Source organism: Pholcus phalangioides, unplaced genomic scaffold (assembly GCF_987345545.1).
Source record: "Pholcus phalangioides strain wild (caught in Gottingen) unplaced genomic scaffold, Ppha-v1.0 ptg000019l_1, whole genome shotgun sequence".
Classification (NCBI taxonomy): domain Eukaryota; kingdom Metazoa; phylum Arthropoda; class Arachnida; order Araneae; family Pholcidae; genus Pholcus; species Pholcus phalangioides.
The window spans coordinates 4,425,070-4,447,572 of record NW_028301612.1 but is presented as its reverse complement, the minus strand read 5'-3'; the positions used below and the strand labels follow the sequence as shown (position 1 = coordinate 4,447,572).

The 22,503-nt window shown below is 37.6% G+C and overlaps 1 protein-coding gene across 1 annotated transcript in view; it reads right to left on the bottom strand.

Moving 5' to 3' along the window:
• LOC149071132 (ankyrin repeat domain-containing protein SOWAHC-like) overlaps positions 1–22,503 on the bottom strand; it is a 132,682-nt gene that overhangs the window by 28,663 nt on the left and 81,516 nt on the right. Inside the window, exons 8-9 of the mRNA XM_089248109.1 lie at positions 3,708–3,780; positions 78–149 (exon numbers count right to left, since the gene is read on the bottom strand). Of these exons, the coding sequence (XP_089104235.1) occupies positions 78–149; positions 3,708–3,780 (145 nt within the window). The remainder of the gene's footprint in view (positions 1–77; positions 150–3,707; positions 3,781–22,503) is intronic.

Sequence of the window (22,503 nt, the reverse complement as noted above, 5' to 3'; positions counted from 1 at the left end):
AGAAGCCAGCGGGAGTAAAGACGCTTGAAGCAAGGACGGGCTTGGAGTTAGAAACAGACGATTACTGCTGAGCTTACGTTCAGCTTGAGAATTCGGAAGGTACTGGATCGGCCTCTTCCCACTGTAATCTCTTAGCATTGGATCGGCTCCTGTAAGTTGAAAGAGAGAAAAAAAATCTAGGTGAGAAAAATGCAACACTACCATAAAATACTCACTTCTTCATCCTACTTTCTTCTTTCAAATTCAGCAAAGGATTGAAAAAGCAAGAATTTATTTTCGGGTAAAACCAAAGCCACTGAAATAATCTGTATCACATTGCTACATATTTTATCCGCAGTTTTATGTTACAATAGGGGAGCAATAAAGTTAGCAAAAAAAGTTTTTCCGTTTCCGATTGAAGTTGTCAAATGCCATAGTTGCCAGAGTGATTCCCATCGGCATTACGTACTTTTTGCCAACAGGCCTCGAGCTTGCTGGTGAAAATCTGAAATCTTGGCGATAACAGGGCTCTTACTCAAAAAATTAGAAAAAATGGGACAAAGATGTAGGTACTATTTCAGTATCCTGTCAGATTTGCCAAAGCAAAATGACAGAAATGACTTGGTTACAAAAATTATTTTTGGCCAAAACAGTGTACTAGCAACCAAAGATAAATCTTTTATGTCTCTCCTCACAATCTACAAGTTGTATATTATTCTTTTTTCGGGGTCTTCCAAAGTGTAGAATCTGCCAACTTTCTTCAACAATGCACAGCAAATTATGAAGACGTGTGCCTAAAATCGACTGTGCAGCGAACTGAATGCAACACATGAGCAAGCGGCGTACGCAGGGTCGATCTTTGGAGGGGGCACGAAAGCTTTGGAAGGGGCTAAAAAAAAATTTTTCGGATGAATTATAAGTAGCAAACCTTCAAAAAGAATTTGAATAAACAGAAATTCATTAAAATAGCACATAAAAAGTGTTTTATTTCGATGATTTTCTTTTTTTCACGAAAACATTTTTTTTGCTGACTTGGGGGGGGGGGGGCGAGCACGAGCCTCCTATGCCCCCTCCCATCTGCGAAACATCTCTGTACATGAGGTTCTAAAGCTTGGGGGGCAGAAGATGGTCACTGCATTCACGGTAACATATTATAGTTACTACCAGTATATGCATTGGTGGAATCTAGTTTCAATGTAAATCGGAATCGAACTTTCTCTGATTAAGGGCCGTATTCACCAACATGGTTTAAACTGTAGTCATAATTTTTGGATAAGAGATCAACATAGATTGGTTAAAACCTGAATTTAACCACTCCGTATGGATCTCTTATCAAAAAATGTTGACTAGTTTAAACCATGTCTGTGAATACCGCCCTAAGAGTAGCATTTTCCCACGAGTCACATTTTATTTTATGGCCCATGAATTAGATTGCTATTGTGAAATTAAGTAAAAAACATGCGACAACAAACTCTCTCCACCTATTTCCAGTGACACCCTTCTAGTGTAACGGGTTACTGAAACTTACGTTGTCGAAGAACCTAAGTTCTGACTGCACATGAACGTTAGTCTTAATGTTCTGGATGGTTCAAATGATATGACGTGACCGTTTACATGGACACAATTTCGGTTCCACTTGATAAATTCCGTTAAAAAAATCTTCTACATGAACTTCCTAGTTCTCTACAGAGAAGCTTCAAGAGATCGCAAAAACAGGATAATTAAAAAAAATACAGTATTTCTTATACAGTGCTATGTATTATCAGGAACAAAAAAAAATCTTCAATAAAAGTAATGTGCAGTATAAGCAACGGTGGCATAAATTGTGCGGTCAACTGCTCCATAAAAATGAGACAGAATCAAGTGCACATATAAAAACGAAAAGACTTCTACTTCCCTTCGCTGTGGAAGGACTACTTCAAGTCCCATTGCAAATGCCACACGCGTGCACGAGCATTTCCACGCGCTTAGGATGACATTCTTCCTTCCACTCTACATCTACAACGATAAAACGCATACTCGAGCATTTTTATTGGGCAGTTAGACCATCTCAGCTCACGAGAGGAATCATTTTTACAGAACCATTTTTTTGCCCTCCCACTCGACCTCCCTTCCTCTACTTCGATTTCGTGTTTATCGTAGCGAAAGTGGCTACTTGGGGGCAGAAGAAGGCAAACGAAGCCATCTTCTGTTGGCATCTGACAAAGTCTAACAGATGTCCAACAGCGAGGTATTTCTCCTTAGGATCACAAGCTGTAAAAGGTTCGGATAGTGACTTTACCCTTCAGTACTAAAGTGACGTTCCAATAACAGTTTACTGCGGCTTTATGGACGTCGTAAAAAAATGCTAAATAACACTGACAGTTTTTTACAGCCCCAAGTTCAGTGGAGGATGGTGCACCTCAATTGATCTTCGTCGGCTCAGATTTCACTGCGGTTTATTTATCTTCAGATAACCAGGGCGTAAAAGTTAGTTGGGATCGTAAAATTCGAATCCGACTCTTCAAAAAAAAGTTCTCGCATTTATTTATTTACACGTCAGAGAAATAACAGGCTGAAAAAAAGGAATCAAATATTTTTATGCATGCGCACGGAAAGCACGAATCGGAATCATTGGAAGTGACATCTATGTGCAGTAATATTTTTTCTTCTCTAAAACAAATTTAAAATATAATTTGAGTTCTACTTAAAATTCAGAATGATGAGACTTCAACTTAATTTCAGCAATTTCGAGGTAAAAATAAACACGGCAGCGTTCACAGACGAGAAAAAGTGTGATCGATAGAACAGAATGCGACATACAGTGCACAGGGTGTTTCAAAAATACATGTACATACCTCTGGGAAGATTAGGGTCACAAAGGCAAAGTGAAATATTTTTGCAATGTAGAACCGCACAAGTTGCCTTCATGTGCAAATTAATTTAAGGGGCGAGGGGGGGGGGAAATTCAAGGCCCTGCAAAATACTTTGGATGTCCGAGCACTTACATCAATCACTTCGGCTACAAAGTCACTGGGTATACCAAAAAATGAGAGCGCAGTACGCACATAAGAGAAGGAAATGCTATTGTCAACCAAAAGAGATTTTGAGAAAAAACTTTGATGACATTCAAAGACGCAACCATGACGCTGTAGTCCATTTTCTAGCACTCTTTTTCACACTTTTAAACTCAATGTAAAAATCATGGAATTATTACAATTTTATATCCTTGGCGTGTTTTAGGATGGTTCCAGCAGCCATACAAATGCGTGAGCGAAAAAAATTCTCATCACTTGTCTGCATGCATATCACTCTTATGCCATTTCTACACCAGCAGAACTCTGTAGAATTCCGCGGCGCTAAAACCGGTCTGGTGGGGTGGCTAGCAAAATCTAACATTTAAATCTCCCGCACTGTGCTAGCCACACCTCAAAACAGGTTTTTGCGCTACAGAATACTGCAGAGTTCTGCTGTTGTGGATCAGGCTTTATAAGTTATTATACGTATTTTGGAAACAATGTTAATTGTTAATGTTCGAGTATTGATACAAATTCTTTTCAAATTGCAGTACAATTATTTGCTTGAGCCATCACAAATTTAAGATTAAAAACATGAGGTAAAATGTAATAAAAAGGTTACAATAAACGCCAAAACACAATATCATAAAAGTAAATATAGTAAAGTAATCCTATATTTTAAAGTAAAATATAGAAACGTGTCTCTTAATTAATAAAGTTGATAATAGCCACCGTATGTGTTGATTAGCACTTCCATAATTTCTTCACGTCCGAACATGGCAGCCAGATGAAGAGGCGTATAACCCTGAAGAGAAAAGCAAAGATCACACGCAGTCAGCACGATAAAGTATTCAAGAAAAGCATAAAGGGGCACTATGACTCATTTAAAGGACAGAAATAGCTCTACATGATTGGTGCTACTTCGACTAAGTGCACCGGCATTCCGAATCGTTCATTACGAGTAAAAAATAACATTCCGACGTCCGAGTAAATATGCAACTAACGAGCATGAAATGGACAGAAAAAATAAATCGTTATACAAAATACGAAAAATCGAGAGGTTTGATTTGCATGGATTAACACCAGAATTCTACCATCGATCGGACTTATCCCGTTGCCGAGACATCGGCTAACCCGGCTTCGTAGCAGTCTGGAATACTCCTGTGATTATAGAGTCAGAGGGGGGAAGGGTGCTTTGAAGTGCAAGCAGTTGAAAGTGAAATGTTTTTGAAATTGCTCAAAATTGAAAAAATAAAAATGTGTCCAAAATCCATGATGGCAAAATAAATAGTAAAACTAAGAAAAGTTAATTCATCTATTTATATAAAATTGATTTTCTGTCTGTCTGTGTGTGTGTGTGTGTGTGTGTGTGTGTGTGTGTGTATGTTCTCTATACAAATCTGCAATTTTAGATCGATCGTCGCCAAACTTTGCATATATACCAAATGGGACCCGACTTAAACGATAGGCTACTTTAAAATTTCGTCAGAGCAGGGCAAATGCCCCAAATGGGCAAAAAACCGTAGGGCAACAATGTTTTTTGGGCCTCAACAATCACTTTCGGAACGTTTACTTTGGTTACCGTGGTTCCTAGCAATGCGTTTCAGACGTGTATATGTCTTTACAACGGTTTGTCACTTCTTTAATCCTGTAAGTATATGTACAATAGTTTATGAATTTATAATGGTTTGCCACGTTTTCAATACTCTCAGTAATGAGGCTTTTTGAATAGACGTCATAATCATCATCAGCATCTGTTTGAGGGTCGGGAAAAGGGTAATCCTCATAGAAATCAGTGTTAAAATTGCCGATTTTACCGTAAAAATGCGGAAATTCAGTGGGGTTTTAAGCCACATCAATAATTTTAAAAATTGTATTGAATTCTCAATTTTTGAAATATTGAGTTCGCTTAGAGATATACGAAGCCCAGGAGATTAAATATGAAATAATTAATTAGCCGGACCTATACTTTTGAGTTGGATATCCATGCAATAACATTGATTTCAATTTATTTATATCCTCTCAAGCATGAAAATTAAGTTCTCTGTATTGTCTTTCAATATTCAACTGCATGGGCTCGTAAAGTACATTGAAGAAATTCCACAGCTTTAACTAAGCATTTTTGGAAGCAGAAGCAGGAAGATGGATACCTTGACGTTCGGGGGGGGGGGGGGGGGGAAGCGAAATACTTAGCGTCCCTAAAAAAAGTATTCATTTTTCTATGTTTCTTTAAATCTAGATTTCTTTATTTCACTAGTCGCGCAAGAAGTTGTCATATTGGTTAACTTAGACACGGTTTGCATGTCCCTCAAAGGAAGAGGGAGATATCACGTGATCCTAACAGCCCCACTGAAGAAAACCCGGGCAGCGCCGGGTATTATAGCTAGTAGTATATAAAGTTGAAAAATATTCCCAGGTTCACAACACGTACGCACACATTCCAACATATAATAATTCGCTACCAGTTCCGCAAAGGAATGTAGACGAGATGCATGTGTGGTTCAGTAGTAGTAGTATGCAAAGGTATATAGTAGGCAGGGCCAGAAATAGGGATGGGGCTCGAAGAAAGCAATTGCCTGCGCGGCAGTTCCAGGGAGCGGCAAAATTCAGGAGGCAAAAAACACCGTAAAGATTTTGTAATCGATTTTGTAAAAATCGATTTAAACCATAGACGGATCCAGCAAAATTACTTTTCCAACCCTGACAAAAACCCTAGTTACAGCCCTGTGCAGTAGGTATATCACACGAGGAAAGAAAGCGTACCCAGCCGATACAATAGCAAATAAACAATGTATTAAACCAGAATGGTGCGTTCGTCATCGTACAGATTTCATCTTTGCTCAAATGTTGAAATTTCTGCTTCAAGTCAATAAGGATTTTATTATGATTGTTAAGCAGTTATTATTGCCAAATACTGGTGTGTTGTTCTTGCTGGGTATGAACACAAAATTTGACGGTCATAGGGTCCATAGAAGACGAAAACTACGTAGTTCTAAATTTTCATAACTACAACACCTAGTTGAAATTATCTGGAGTGGACGACAAGCAATGCGGTTACTCAGGATGGCCTTTAATTACGATAAATGTGGCGTTCCTTCAGTCAGGTCTTCGTTTCGACTGGTGAAACAAAAGTTGGACGAGCCACGAAAACCCGCAGAAGGAACAGCTGCTGCGGCTGCTTGTGGACTTCGGAATAATATATATCGGACGACGACGTTGGGCACATGCAGCTCACTTCCAACGAAAATAGATTTAACAATTGCCTCAAGGGGGAAAAGAGAGAACCATAGCCCAAGTCGGCATTTGATATTATACCTCTTTGAAGTCGAGTTTCTGAAAATTCAAGGAAGCGTTTACATTTTCTCGAGTATTGCCAAGAATCGATAAGGATTGCAATCGATGGGGCACCGCACAACAAACGGAAATAGCCCTGCCAGCCTAGGCTTATACTTCCAATGCCAGACAGGCGAAACGGGAGTAGGGCGAGTAGCGTGTGTGATGTGTGCATAATATTTATACACGCGTGCCTCAAGAATCTGTATGTTTCGAGAACGACAGAGAGAGAGAGATTGTAGCAGCTGTCGCAGCCGATATAGTGTCTCGAAAGGAGAGCGAGAGGTGGTGAAATCGGTCTGTAAACTTCGAACGATGCTTCCGATTTAATAAATTTAAAGTAATATGTATATAGGCGCATTCTATTCCAATATTCTCTTTCTCTCTCTCTCGCCCTGGGTTTTGTTTTAATATGATGGTCGGGAGTTTGTGCGTTTCTCGTTCCGAGAAGGGCTTTTACATATCGCAAGCTGTCGGTTGGGCGAACCCCCGCTTCCAGGCGGCATCTATTCGCGGCACTACGCCGAGGCGGGCAGCTTTTCCCTTATTCAGAATTCCAGCGAAAATCTCCCGAAATTTCACATGCAAGGCTCCTTGCCTTGCCATCGTCTCACCCGTAGCATCGGAGGAGAATACTCGGGAAAAGGCTGGAATGGCGGCGGTGGCGTCCGAAAATGGATAAGGGATGCTGCTGAGAAGTGAGGTGACGGAAATACAGCTGAGTGTTCGATGGCATACGAAAGGGAGAGGGGCTGGTGTGTGTGAAGAACCTTTTCCTCCTGCTCCTCCATCTCTCAATCAGCAATTCATACAAGCGTCACTTTGCATATGAGGAAGACAGAAATATGCGGGAGCTATAGGCTATACGAATGTGTGTGTGTCGTTGCAGAAGCTGCAAAGGAAAACGAACGCCCTTTATACCGAATATTGCGGGACGAAGCATAGCGAACAGATGGTCCTTAATGTATACACGTTCGCGAAACGAAAACGAAATAGACAACTGCTTGCATGAACTAGAAGTCGACGAGAGATGCTACTAGCACAGCTTTATATATATATATTCGTACATACGTGAATAAGAAGCAAAGAGGGATGGAATAAGGCGCAAAGAGGGATGGAATAAGGCGCAAAGAAGAGGCTGTTGTGCAATATGAAATCTTGATCTGAATTCAAGAATAATTCAGGGGAAAAAATCGAATCAAAATAATACTACATTTTTTAAAATACGAAATAAGTTTCCGATATACGAATCAAATGATGTGCTACATTTTCAATCTCATCGGAGAATCATTAATTATATGTATGAAATTCTACGAGCTTTGTTTTTTATCACAGCATTCGAGTTTTCTGGCTTGTATCTCGAACTTTCAAAAAACAAAAAAAACAAAAAAAAAACAAATTGATACTCGACATGTGCGCTGGGGGGGGGGGGTATAAAAAATGCAGCCGAACTCACAAGAACGAACTCGTCAGAGTACTATATTTTTTCGTTCAACGACGAGAATTATTGTCATTTGTCGAAGAGAGAGATGGACAGTAGAAACACGACATGATCGTTTGCTGGACGATAGCAGCAAGTCCGATTCACTCCGTACATCCACCGAGAACGTTTCGCTCACACATATTTATTCATTTCAGAAAGCAGAGCTTAGCTGTCCATCAAAGCTTGTCTATCTTAGCTCAGTCTAGCTTGTGAGAAAGGAAGAGAGAGAGAGAAAAGAAATGATGGGAGACTATATAGGATGAGGCTGAAGTAAAGAAGCACTTTTTCTCTTTCATCTATCACGCGGTGAGTGCAACTGCGTGTGATGGAACGTGCGTATGCAAGGAAGGCCCTCGTAGAAATAGAGAATTTTCAAGGGATATTTTTACCGCCCGCCTTTAGCCATCATCAATCACCTTATTCGAATATAGGGGGACTCGAACTATGCATCATTTGATTAACTATCCCGGAGGATAATATTCACACACAAGCAGCGCTCACTTTTCAAAAAGAGAGAGATCTTTCGCCTTCTCTCCTCCTCCCTTTTATAGATATATTTTATTCCCCACCATCTATCCATCCAGTCGAAAAAGAGGAGATTGTGAAAGTCTGTTCGGGACTTGCGGTACGGAAGAACGCACTTTTAACGTGTCCAAAAAGAGTGAGAATTGTACCGAAAAGACGATGGAAATAGGGGGGGGGGGGAAGAAATAATAAAAATATACATTTATATTTGTATATATGAGACAGTGGGAGAAGGGAAAAAAGAACGATGGAGAAATGCGAATCTCTTTCTTCTCTGATACATGCAATGGAACTACCGCGATTTGCAAGAAAAGTAGAAGCTGTGGTTTTATTTATTTTTTTTGGGAACAGGTACAAATTTACCTTTAGGAGAAAACTTTGTACTTATATGTAAAAAAGTGAAGGAGGAAAAAGTAAAGTGGACGATTGAAAGGTTTTTGGAAAATACTCTTACTCGACAGGATACAAACTATCATGAATTTACTATTCACAATACAGTCACGGCTCGATTTTACGAACTGGTCCTCTGTCCCGAACAACATGCCATAGAGCTAAATGTTAAAATCCGGTCTATTTTACGAACTTCGTTTTTCTTCCGCTATTTTTTTCCCGGTTATTTTATTCTTCCAGCCGCCTCCGAGTTCGTTGTAATAAAAAAAAACTTCAATTCAGACGTTATAGGTGTGTTAGGAGTCAATCAGCGACAAACGGGTGTTTTGCGAACACGTGCCATGAAGAAGGGTTCGACTGCTGGCGGGAGTGACCATGTATTGAAGATGCGTTGGCAATGCAATTCCCTCTTTATGCATTATGAATGGATAAATTGGCGGTTTCAGAAATATGGTACGATACATTAGGTTATTGATAGGCCAAGTCAAGAGTCGACTGAACTCTATTTCAGCCAACTGCTATTCATCCACTTTCCTCTTCGCAATGCCAACGAAACGAAAAAATAGTGCTTGACAGTGGATGAAAAAAAAAATATTTTGAAAGAAATTAATGTGCGTACTTCTTAGAGAGACAGAAATTGCCAAAAGTACGGGATTAAAAAATTACATTGAGTTCTCTAATCAAAGATCAGCAAAAGATCGTTTCTACGGCAAGTGGTTCTAGCTGCGTTCAGCCATCCAGAAAATGTTTCAAAGAACAGAGATTCGCATGAAGTGTTACATCAATTCTTTATGCTTATCGAAATGTTGCGATAAAGCAAACAAAAATAAGTTATTGTTATGAAAATATGGAAATCATCAATAACAGGATGAATGACTAAGTCGCTTTTTATTTCCTGCATTTTCTTCATCTCTTTTATTTACAGACTAATTATCATGTCCGTACGGGTTCGTAAAAACGAACGTCGACTATAGTAAATTCATATATATTCGTTACTCTATATTTTTTTAACCCATAAAACCAGAAAGTGAATGTTTTTTCAATATTATAACTAATTTTTCTTGATGAACTTTCCTTTTATCCGGGCACCCTTTCTTTTAACCGCATAAAGAGCTAAGACATGAGAGTTGCTGCCTTCTCTATTGACTCATTTATATTAATGTGACAAGTTATGTCTACCGTTTTTTTTGACAGTTCATCAATTCGATCGAGAACATCTAAACTAGCCTTATGCAGTGATTCTTAAAGTGTTCGTTGTGACTCCTACGGACATCATCTAACTTTGTCAAAGGCGCCTTATGGAGTCGAGGATTTTAATGCTTGCTCTCTCATTGCTTAAAAGTAAACAGAATTATAACGATTTAAACAAAAAATATTTGCTTCGTTTCACGGCAGGTCCTGGTCACAGGACAAGAGAGCCACGAGTTAGAGAATCAGCCACCCATCGTGCTAAAAAGCGAAAAAAACAAACATTATCATCACATTTTTTTCGTCAATCATAAGATGCATCAAAACGTATAGAGAAAGAGAATGTATAAGCACTTGTTCAAGTTTTTAGGATATCTAGAAGCAAATTAGTTTCAAGGGGAACAGAATATGCGATATCATTGAACACGATTGTCTTGAATTCAATTTTCCATGTTATATTTTTTTAGTTCAGCATTTATCATTCTCATCATTTTATATCACTTAAATATGACAAAATTATCTAATGGTTATCAATCGGATGTGTGAAATGAATTTCTGTGTGTCGCTCAGAAAGTGCAGGAAATGCTTATCGATTTTTTGTTAAGCAGCGCTTGTTTTCGCCCTACAGCAGGAGTTCTTGATCTTTTTTCAGGCGTGAGCCGCGACACAAAATGAACAGCAAGATCAGTTGCACGATGTCCGAGACCGTTTGTTTTTCGAGATCAATGAAACCAGTTAAGCAGTACGTGGATTCATAAGACCTATCTTGGAAGCCCCTGAGAATCAAGTTCAGGTCAGGACCCATAGTTCAAGAATCCGTCGCTGTAAATGGATTTGTACGACTCATCTCGTAAGCCCGTGCTACCCCAGTTTGGACCACGACCCATAGGTTAAGAACCCTTGCTCTACAGTAATTGGCAAAAGCTATTTTTTGAGACAGTCTTACACGCGTGCAAACAGAAACATAGTTTTTGGCCAGTTTTTATTTATTTCTTTTTGATAATAATAATAATAAGCATAATTATGCTTATTATCGTCATTATTTGACCGTATCAATAAAACGATAATCACTTTTTTCGTCACCATTTTTTTTCACTTTTAAAAAACTGAAAAGCTCTCTTGGTCTTGCATTTTTAATAATTATTGTTATACAACAATTTTCTTTTTTTTTATACACATTTTATGTGAAAAACTGTTGAATGATACAAAAATTGTAAGAAAAACTCATTAGAACGTAAATTAAGGATGCAGAGAGTTAAAATTAAGAAAAAAAAATGCGGGTTGTTATAAGAGTAAATAACCTCAATCACTTCAAAGACTGTCAAGTGATACAATTTCTATTGTCCATTTAATATGAATATAAATTTCTTCTTTTTGCTATCCCTCTCATCTACGCAGAAGAATTTTAAACGGGGGAAAAAATGGAAGTTTCTACATTTTTTTTCGAATTTCTCCCTTTGATATGTAATTAGATAAAGTAAAACTAAAAATTTTAGAAGGGAAAAAGTACCACGCAACGCCACTCAAAGAAAAACTTTTTATCGACTGCGCAAAAGAAAATACATATTTGCGTATCAATAGGAAGTATATAACGTTTTTTTTTCAGTATTTCCTCAACACCTATGCCCAGTTTTTAACTCTGTAGCATATTTTAGTAGCCAAGTATAAGAGCGAGAAAAAAAAAATTCTACTCTTATGTCTATGTATTCATGAGCATATTAATCACAATTTTGAAACTCTGAGAGAAGAAAAGTTACAGCTGAGTTGGGAAGGAGGCTTAAAGGCGTAGAATATGGAATGAAAATAGAATTCTCTTGACGACGCAAAACCGTTTTTTGTACATACGCTGTCACTGAAATCCACCCCTCTCCCCTACTCATTTCTCAAGATATTGTGGATAAGAATTTTTTCCCACCAACATTGAGACAAACAGTAGAAGAGAAGAAAACAGTGATGCTCTCCAATCAGACACTTTTTTCTTGTTTCATTCCACTACTCTCCGACTTCCTTCTCTTTTCACCAAGAAGAGTTGAAAATCAGCTAACACCGAATTCTAAAATATTTTGAAATGTTTTACGCGTTCACTGTAATTCCTCATGATCAGTGGTCCCTCCCCACATATAATACCCTAATTCTTCCCTTTTCATTTTTTCCCCCAAACATCCTTTGTGAAGTAGTAATAAAGTAAATATATTTTTTATCAGATCACATAAAATACCCAAATATATATACATATACACACGCAAACACAGAGGGTTGGGGAGAAAAAATAATGGAAAAGCATATTACCCTAATGGGGAGGGGGGAGATAGGGAAATATGATTTCTTTTTCCTCGAATTCGAATTTTGTAAACGCGAAAAGAAAGGGATATAATATACGCTAAGGGACGATAGAACCCGTAAAAACCCGAGTCGTAACAAAAGGATCGTTAAGTGTGTTGATGGGATAAACATCTTGCTCCTCAATTGTTATATCGGAGGGCTGCTGGGGCCGACAAATAAATCGGAATTCTCCACAAATTGCTTTTCCAGGAGAAAGAGACAGAAATGAATAAATAATAAATCGAAATCACTTAGAGGAAACAGAAAATACTATCTTAGACAGGAAAAAAGAGTAGAAAATGATCACAAATGAGCGTATGTGGGAGAAAATGTGAAAAAACACTTACACGCGAACAGAATGAATGCTTTTTCAGAAGCGACAAATTTTCGAAGGCTAAACAAGATGCTTCTTGATATCAGAGGATATATATTTTACTCTTCAATAAATAAATATTTATATATGACGCTCCAAATGTATCTTAAATCTTTTGTAACCACGGGGGGCGGGGAGATAATAAATTTCGACCATCATGTCGAAATACTGCATCTAAATTTTCATGCTTTACGTTCACACTAAGTATTCATTTTTTAAAATAAAATTGCTAAATTGAATATCTAATTTTCGTGAACATTTAATATCACTCATTTCATAATTTTTATTTACATCACGCTCATTATACGTGCTTTAAGATTTAACTGGATATTTCTAACATGGTCATGCATATGTGTGCAAACTTAATTTGCATCTGGCTGCTTTTTAGGTAAAATAATATGGTAAATTTGTCAAAGCATACAAGAATTAAATTGAATACGCCCGAATAATAATGAGATCACTTATGCATATAATAACAATACTTACACCCTAGAGTGAGAAAATTCCACAGGAGTTTCAAAAACAGCAAACAGTTCCGGAATGACAACCATACCGAAAAAAAGCAATAATTTAAGAAAAAATAAGTTCATTCAGGAAATATACTGAAACAATATTATCAGGCACAGTGAAATAAGATAATAAAATTACTTTCAATCGAATACATAATATACAAAGGCCACAACAGACAAAATGCCCAATGAGGTGGCTGAAAAAAGATGTCCATAAAAAATATGGATGCCGGATATAATTAAATTATATCAAAAATACAGTAATCCAGAAAAGCAGTAATTATGATAAGATATAAATTAAAGCCATAAATTTAACCATAAAAAATTATGGTTGTCTCATCTAAGCATATAGATAGCTTCTCGATTTATCTCAGTATATTTATCGTATTTCTTTTTAAACGTGTCAATTGTGTTAGAATTCTCGATCCCCCCCCATCCCGGAAGAAAGATATTCCATTTATTCACAACCCCCATTACGGAAAAACTCCCTACGACACCACAACCTAGAACTATACCAATCGATTCTGGTGGGACACCAGTGTTGTCGAAGTAGTTGAGTGACGATATATTAATAACTCATGGTCCATTTTATCCATCCCGTTGAAAATTTTAAACACTTCGATTATATCCCCGTAATACCCGCGTTCCTGTAATGTCGAGAAATCAAGTTTCTCCGTAGCTTAAGCCCTGTGTGACATCAAGAGCACGCGTGGCTCTTCTCTGCGCCCCCTCTACAAAGTAAGTCAATATCCCTCTGTAAGTATGGTCTCCAAAATCTGACGGTATACCCGAATCCAGGGTGAGCAAAGCCCCAGAAAAGTGGAAGAATCACTTTAGGAGAACTGAAGAGATCTTTTTAAGAATGAAACCGAGCATTCTATTCGACTTTTTGACCACCGCAAAATAGTGTTCAGAAAACCTAAGCTGCTCGTCAATAAGAATAACCAGATCGGTGATCCTCGTTGCATCCGGAATAATAACACCATTCAACTCGTAAGTGAAACGTAGGTAGGTTTATTTTAGAACTAAAATATGCGATCATGCACTTGTGAAAGCTATAGGTCATGCTCCAATCGTTAGCCCATCCTGCAATCACATTCACGTTCGTCTGCAGCCTATCCCTTTCGCTTTGATTTCCGACTGTCTCCATAAGCTTCATACCAACTGCGAATTTGCTGAAATGAGGGACTCTACTTTTAATACCTATCCAATTACAAAATTCCCCACTCACCATAACCCGCTGTGGCCTAGAACTAAAATATGCAAACTCGCAAACGCGATTCTATCCAATTCAACAAGTTGCCCTCCAATCTCATGTAAAAACGCATTAAGAGTTTACCATGTTGGACCAGATCGAATGCCTTCTGGAAATTAAGATAAAAATGTCGGAATTTTTGCCTTTTCCCAAAGCCTTAATCACGTGATCATAGAAGCAAAGGAGATTGGTTACACACGACTTCCCCCTTCCTGAACCCACATTATTTTAGTCTATCCACTTCCCCAATTGCCTAGCGATGGTAATTTCCAAAATTTTCGAGAGAGAGCTCGTCAAACTCACTAGACGGTCGTTCGACACGGTTTCTCTACTACCATTTTTAAATATCGGAACAAAATTAGTAAACTTCCAATCCACTTGGACGATACTTTAAGCAACACTACTCCTGTAAATCTGTGCAACTGGCTTCAGAGTATATTCATTACTGAATTCAGCAATTCATTAGCACATTCCCTAAGGAAAATATCATCTGGCCCTGGTGCTTTACTTGCACCTACAATTTTTAGAAGTTTCAGGACTTCCACATGAATTTCGTTGAAGACTTCGTCACCCCATGCCGCACCTGTAGATATCGCCTGCACTATTGAAGACTGACATGAAAAGTCAATGAAAGCACTACGCATGCCTACATTGCTCTCTGCCCTAGATCCTCCTATTGGGGGGGGGGGCAACTGTCACCTTACATCCATTACTGATGTACCCGAAAAATAATTTTGCGTCAGAGCCAATGTTATCTGCCAACCCAGATTCAACTTCCTCTTTACTACCCTCTTATTGCTCTCTTCAATGCCCCTTTTTCCAGTAAATGATGACAGGTCACTTCATCCACTTTTGTATTCACTGAATTCCCTTTTCTTTTTTAAGATAAATATTAAACACGTTATTAGTGAACCAGAGGGTGTGCGATGAGCAAACCCGCTTTTTACGATATTATGGTATATTTGATACAGGTGAGAGTTAAAAACAAATCTGTGCGTTATAATTGTGAACGCATGCTCCGTACTCGGAATGCCACTCCTTTTCCCTGCCAGAAGTCAAACAGGAAATGGAAATTAATATTAAACTCATTATCTCACTATATGAAGCATGGGATATGAAGAATATCGCGACTGAAGATGCATAAAATGCATTAAGCTCAGTAGAGAATGAGTATAGGTTTACTTTCTCACCTTACAATTTAATATAGCTTTTTCACAAAAAAGTCATTTCAGATACAAATTATTTGGAACTGCCTTAATTAATTAATGCATCTTGAAAGATCATGAATCTTGATAATTCCGTTATTTCGTATCATACTTACACTCTGTAGTATCAGAGAAATCAACAGCCAAAAACCAGTCCAAGTCATATGAAAAGAAAAATAGTTATAAAAAAAGATCAAATGCATATATTTATATATATACAGGGTGATTATTTAATTTCCCCTAGCCGCATTTTACTGGCGATTCGTTCATCCTAGAGGCATACTTCCAGTTAGAAAAATTATCGGAATAACGTGTAGAGCTCAGATACGTCATTCATGTTGTAATGTGAGGGGTTACATAATTTCTACACTGTCCTTAAAAACCCAATTAGAAACTTGTTGCCGTGAGAACAACAACAAAAAAAAATCTTTCACGTTTCTAAGTGCAATACTCGCAGAGATATTAGAATTTAAAAACCTCAAGTAAGTTGGAAAAGCACATAAATCAGAAAAGAAGCGTTGTCCGATAGTTTATGCTGTTTTTTGCCACCTAGCCTCCAATTTTAGAATTAAAATACCTCTGCGAATGCACTTAGAAACGTGGAAGTTTTTTTTGTTGGGCTCAAGAGAGAGAGAGAGAGACAGTGCAACAACTTACTAAACTGGTTTTTGAGGACAGGTTGTCCGGCTCAAACATATATTGAAGTAATATTTTTTTTTTTTTACCTCGATAACTGTACAACCCTTTGCAACATGAATGACATATTTGAGTTCTACACATTTGGATAATTTTTTTAATTGGAAGAATGCCTCTCTAGGATCAACGTTTGCAGTAAAATGAGACAGTAAAATAATGATTCAAGATGATTTCAAATTAGATTAAAATTAGAAAATTAACAATTCAATCAGCATGACAGGACGCTCTGCTATCAAAGACGTTAGGTGAGCCAGGTGGTGACGTAGGTGACGATATTTTAATGAATCGTTACACAGGTATTAAAATTTTATCGATCGCCATCTTGCCGATTTATTTTTTTTATATATTTGATTGTATAGAAACATCGAATTTCGTAAATTTTCCTCATCAGTAGAGCCACTTAAAAAGGGGGAGGGCAGTGTAAAAATGCATTATGTTCATTGCCATTATTATTTACTTGAGATTTCACACAACACTGGTTGTTGTTCGGGTGCTGGTGGTAAAAAAATTAAATTGGTGAAAATTAAATTGAGTGGCCAAAAAATTCATTGTGATAACCTACTCAGTACGACCATCTTTTACCTTTAATACTGCGTCGATTCTTCTTGATATGGACTCCCCGTGGTTGTTGATCAGTACCATATGAAATCTGGCACCATGCTTTGATGAAATATTTAGTCGTGTGAGATTCGTGATGGCTGTGAATCCAGCTTTCTAGTAGCTCTTTCAGTTTTCTATTTCATGCCACAAATGCTTAATGGATTGAGATCTGGAGATTGAGAAATGGGGAAGGGGGCAACTAAGCAGAGTAAACTCTTCACTGTTCTTTTAACCGATTCTGTACAATAAGAGCACTATGTGAGAAAGCAGCATCTTGTTGAAAGCACCAACTCCATTGAGATAAGCCATTGGATTTTGAATTTGCTGGCGCAAGGACCAATTTGGTCAAACTGCGCCAAAAAAAAAAATGATCATATAAAAACAAGAAAAATTGTCCCTTTGTCATATCGAAAAATAAGACTGCTCATGATAAAAAGCAATGGGAAACGTAAAACACTGACATGAATTTTAAAAAGCTATAATTTGTTGCAAAAACCAATGGCCTTGATGAATTTAAAAATGCGAGATGCATCGCAATGGTCAGATAAAATGTCGTGAAGTGAAAGAAGACTCTGAACAAAAGTGGTCATAAAATGATTACGATGATGTGAACAAGTGAAAGCATGAGCAATGGTCAATGGACTTTGACAATGAGGGCACTCTAGTTGACTCTCTCGCAATAACAAATATGATTGTGTGAGGCGACTGTGTCCAATGAGTAACCGGGCAAGCAGAACTTCCTCCTTTCGGTTAGTCCTGCAGCTCGAACGCCAATGGCCAATTGTGGGCTTAAGATAAGCCATCAACATGAAAGGGTGAACTTAGTCAGCAACAACGATGTAAGGATATGTTGTGTTATTCAGACGTTGATCAAGAATTAAAGGACCAAGGGAAAACATTACCCAAATAATATTTTGCCCCTATAGCGATGCATCTGGAGATAGATCTATGCTTTCGTGATGTTTCCACCAAATTCTCATACGGTTATCTGTATGGTGTAACTGAAAACGTCCACATAATAATTCTTTGTTTCAGTCTTCTACTAAATGTGTATTTGGGTACCTGGTACAAAAAACTGAATTTAACAACTTTCTCAGAGAAATATACTTGTTTCTTCTGAATATTGAACAGCTTTTAGGATGATGGGAGACCATCAGATTTGAAATATTTTTGCAACCTCAAGTTTCTAAAACTAAAAATTTGGGAATCAGCTATTGAGCAAATTATTGTAAATTTTATTGCCAAAGTTTCAAAATTGAATATATATACATATATATTTAAAAATTTAATTGATAAAAAATTATTCAATTGATGAGCACGACGAACATAGTTTCCTCCGATGTTGAATATGAAATTTGAATTATATTCATTTAACAATAAAAATTGTGCAAATTTTGTATTTTACGACTTTAGAAAATAGGTATTAACTCAAAATGTGAAAAAAAAAAAAAATTTGAATTGAGAACAGAGGAATATTTGAAGGGAAAAAAATGGAATTACTGATTGAGTCCTGGACTTATGTTGCAGTTCATACGCACTTGGAAAAACAAATATAAGTGTGATAAGAGAAAAAAAAAACAAATCTGTTTATTCGCCAGGGTCAGAAACCAAAGCAATAAAGTAAATGTCATTTCTTGGCTACGTTTAGATTTTTTTCCCACAGGTTGTTTCTACACTCTCCCTTCTCCCCGTTCGGAAGATACAATGCGTTATTTTGCTCTTTTCTTGTCCGTCTTGAGATTCGCTCGCATCACTGAAACTTTTCCACTACATACAGACCAACTCAGCAGAAAAGGTAAGGTAAAAAAAATATATTCCCCCAAAAGCTGAACCAAGAGTAGATGCCACCTATATCTTCTCTCCACCCCCATATGGAGAGCAACACGCAACTGCTGCAGCAGGAGAAGCGGTGACCGTACCTGGTCAGCTGCACAATATCCCCACTTCTGGCAATAACCAAAGCCACTTTTGTTACTCCTCATACTGCGTTTTTTTCCCCTACGCTCAAGCTGTTCCTTTCACTTTCCTAGAGATCGCCTCGAAAGGTATCATCGTATCGCAGGCGATAGTAAAGGGAGGGAGAAAGCAGCTCGGTAAAATCTGGGAGCTGACCCTTTGCAGTGGACGACATCAGAAGGTGACATAGGAAACGAAATTGAACATTTAATTTTCGTCCTCAGCTAAAGTTTTTATACCTCCGTATTTTTCATTTATTTCGATTTCACCCTTTTTTTTTCCATCTCTTCCCCTCTTTGCTATAAATACGCAAACGCAAGATTGAAAAAGGGGTAAAAGAAAAAGATTCTGTATTCCACTGGAAAATATTTTCGAGTTTTCTAAGCCATGAATGGAATGTAATGTTCCTTACAGCTCTGAAGCAATAAAGAAAATGCATCGAAAAATATTAAAATTTAAAAAAAAAATGTCTGCACATTAATTTTTTCTACGATGCCGTCTTACTCATATTGCTTCATTTGCTGTTTTGTTTCATTTTTATATTAGTAGAAATGTACGGACCTGGCCAGGTTTCCATCACATACTTGGAATCTCTGTGATGGGGGAAATATGTTGTAAAATACATTGTTTGGGAACCATGGAAACAAAAGAAAATATTTTAAACGTCATTGCTAAAGCCAAGGAACCATTGTAACCGGAGTCCAAACCAGTGCTTTTCCATTACATCAGTCATTTGTCAAACTTTTAAAGTAGCCTATTGTTCATGCCGGGTTCTGTTTAATACGCGTCTGATCTTTGTGAAGATCGATCAAACATTACAGATTTGTATTGAGAACATATAGACGGAAAATCAGTTTCATAAACTGTATAAAAGGTGATCGAACGAAGCAGTAGTAATAAGTTTGAATAAGAGATGAACTTTTGGCGATTTATGGCGTATTTAGAATACACAACGGCAAATTAAAATTAACCCAATGATACTGCAACTATATTGTGCACATTAGGATGTACAATGCACTATAACTGCACATACGAATGCAGACGTCTCGTTGGAAACCGCTATAAAAAAAAGTTAAATTCAGAAATAGTTTTTCTGAAGATGGAAAGATTAATCGAAAAGACTGACTTAAATTTGCCTTCTAAGATTTTAATAACAAAGTTGATGTGCTTTCAAAAATCTTGCTCTTTTTATTTCCTACCACATTGCCGTGATAAAACTGGTTTCCCGCTATTGCGAGTAGAAAGAATGTGTCTGCAGTGTTTGAACAGGACAAAAAAAATGACGATTAAGAATAGTCAAATCTGAAGAAACGGGAAACCGAAAGTTCCTCCGAGTGGTGTGGGCTTCACTGATTGGTTCGCCTTCCTGCAAGAAAAGCAGCCATCCGACCTTTTCTTTAATCGAAGAAAGAAATTAAGTACAGCAGATTCTCGATAATCCGGATAATTGAAACACTACCAGCTCGAATTATCGAAAAACTCGAATTTTCTAAGAGTAATGAAAAATACTTTAAATGTTGGAGACAAGCAAAGCAGTACTAGCATACTTAGGGGTCATTCAAGTATTAAGTCATCATCGATGGGGGGAGGGTTTGAACGTCATCAACCACCCTTCATGAAAATAGGAAATATTCTTAATGACATCTTACTCGGTGTGCCAAAAACGAGAAAACCTTTCGCTAGTTTGTGGGCAGCTAAACTAACATTCCCCCTCTATTGATAAGTCCTCTACAGAGCCACTTTAGTAATCTTTAAATGTTCAGCAGATCCTTTAAGTATTCTAGAAACGTGTTGCAGGCCGTCAAACCAAAAGATACCCAGGCCACATCGCCATATGGCAATATAGGCTCATTGTCCTCACGGACTGGATATACCTCTGGCAATTTATTCATAAAAAAAGCATACATTACAAAATATACATTACAATCATAACTATAAAATCATAATCTAAGTATAAAATCAGTTGCGAGATCACAATCTACGTATACAATCGGAAAAATCAAGCATATAATCCCATATTCCATATTAAATCTTAATTCAAATATAAAATTCTAAATCGCATATTGAAATCAATAATAAATCAGATAAAATTCATAATCGATTTCATCCTCAATTTAAATCGTTCGATTTCCACGGCATTATACTATTCTTGTGCCACCAGTCAATCTTCTTTATAGTTGATCAGTTTCTTTCTTCTTTGTGAACGGCGAAGTGGTGCAGTTTGTACTTGTGCTATTGGCTGATATGGCGTCTATGGGATCACTTTGTCTTCTATCCATCTAATTATTTTCTTGACTTTATTTTTTCTACTTTTGTTTTTAAAAATCTCTCTGATCCAGAGTGGCATTTTTAGCAGCGGGCACAGCCATGTTCTTAGATGTGCAGTTAATTTACATGTTGTCAAGTAATAAATGGGAGTGCCGATTTCACCACAAAGGCAATGATCTGTTCCTCGTTTTTTGAAGCTGTGAAGGTAATTTGGAAAAGGTCCGTGATTGGTTGTAAAAAATACAAGTTCTCTGCTCCAAGGTTTTGCGTTGTATGAAAACATTGGTACCGTTGTATGAAAATTTTGGTACTATTTTGTGGACACTTCTTCCAGTTTTGGCATCATTCCATAGTGTTGCAGGCCACTTAACTGCTCTAGAAATGTGTCGCGGGCTACTTAACTGCTCTAGAAATGTGTCGCGGGCTACTTAAGTGCTCTGGAGCTGCGCCGCGCATCATTCAATTGATCCGTAATTATGCCGCAGATCACTAAAGTAATCTGGAAATGTGCAGTGTGTAACTTGAGTGATGCAAAACTGCACTGGGGGCCGCTTAAGTGCTCTAAAACTGTGCCACGTCACTCAAGGGATCTCTAAATGTGCCGCAGAAAGCTCGTTAAGTGATCTGTGAATGTGCTACGGAATAAGTGTTCTGGAATTGTGCCACGAGTGACTTAAGCGATCTGTAAATGTTTAGCGACATTTGGGGAGGGGTCACGAGTATACCCTATGACACCCCCCACCCTAGCATACGTCTCTGATCCCAATATGCGTTAGGAGGTAGGGGCAGAACTGACGAAATTTTTCTGAAAAGGGGGGGGGGAATCAAAAATAGCTAAAAATCTGCTGACAATACCAGAACGTCCCCTTACCGTATTTTTATTCGTGAATAAGACATAGATGAGAATTTTCATTACTTGAAGAAACAATCAATTTTTTTTGTTTTAAAACTTTGTTAGCACAGCAACGTCTAATTAACAAGGAAAGGGTCCCAAAGTGACGTCTTCAAAAAGTTTTGAAAAAATTACCACTGATTCTACTCATTTAAATACACACAAATATATATAAAAAAAATCCGGCAGAATCATTATAGATCACTGAAAAAAATTCAAATACTAACATATTTAACGTCAATAGAGGCCAAGATGAATTTAAGAAACACGCAACCTTATATTGTTAGAGTGACGTCATTTAAACAACACGATTGGGTACAGCACAGACAAAGTAATAACTAGTTCTAAGAACAGAGAAGCTGGAGGAACGATAGGGGAAAAGAAAGTGAAACATGTTTTCTTACAGATATCCGCCAAGAAGAGCGAGAGGCGATGAGTAGCCAACTGTTGTCATTTTTAATAATTTTGGCGGCTTCAATAATTGCATTATTAAACCGCTAATTTTTTTTTTTTTGTGTATTTGGGTGAGATGA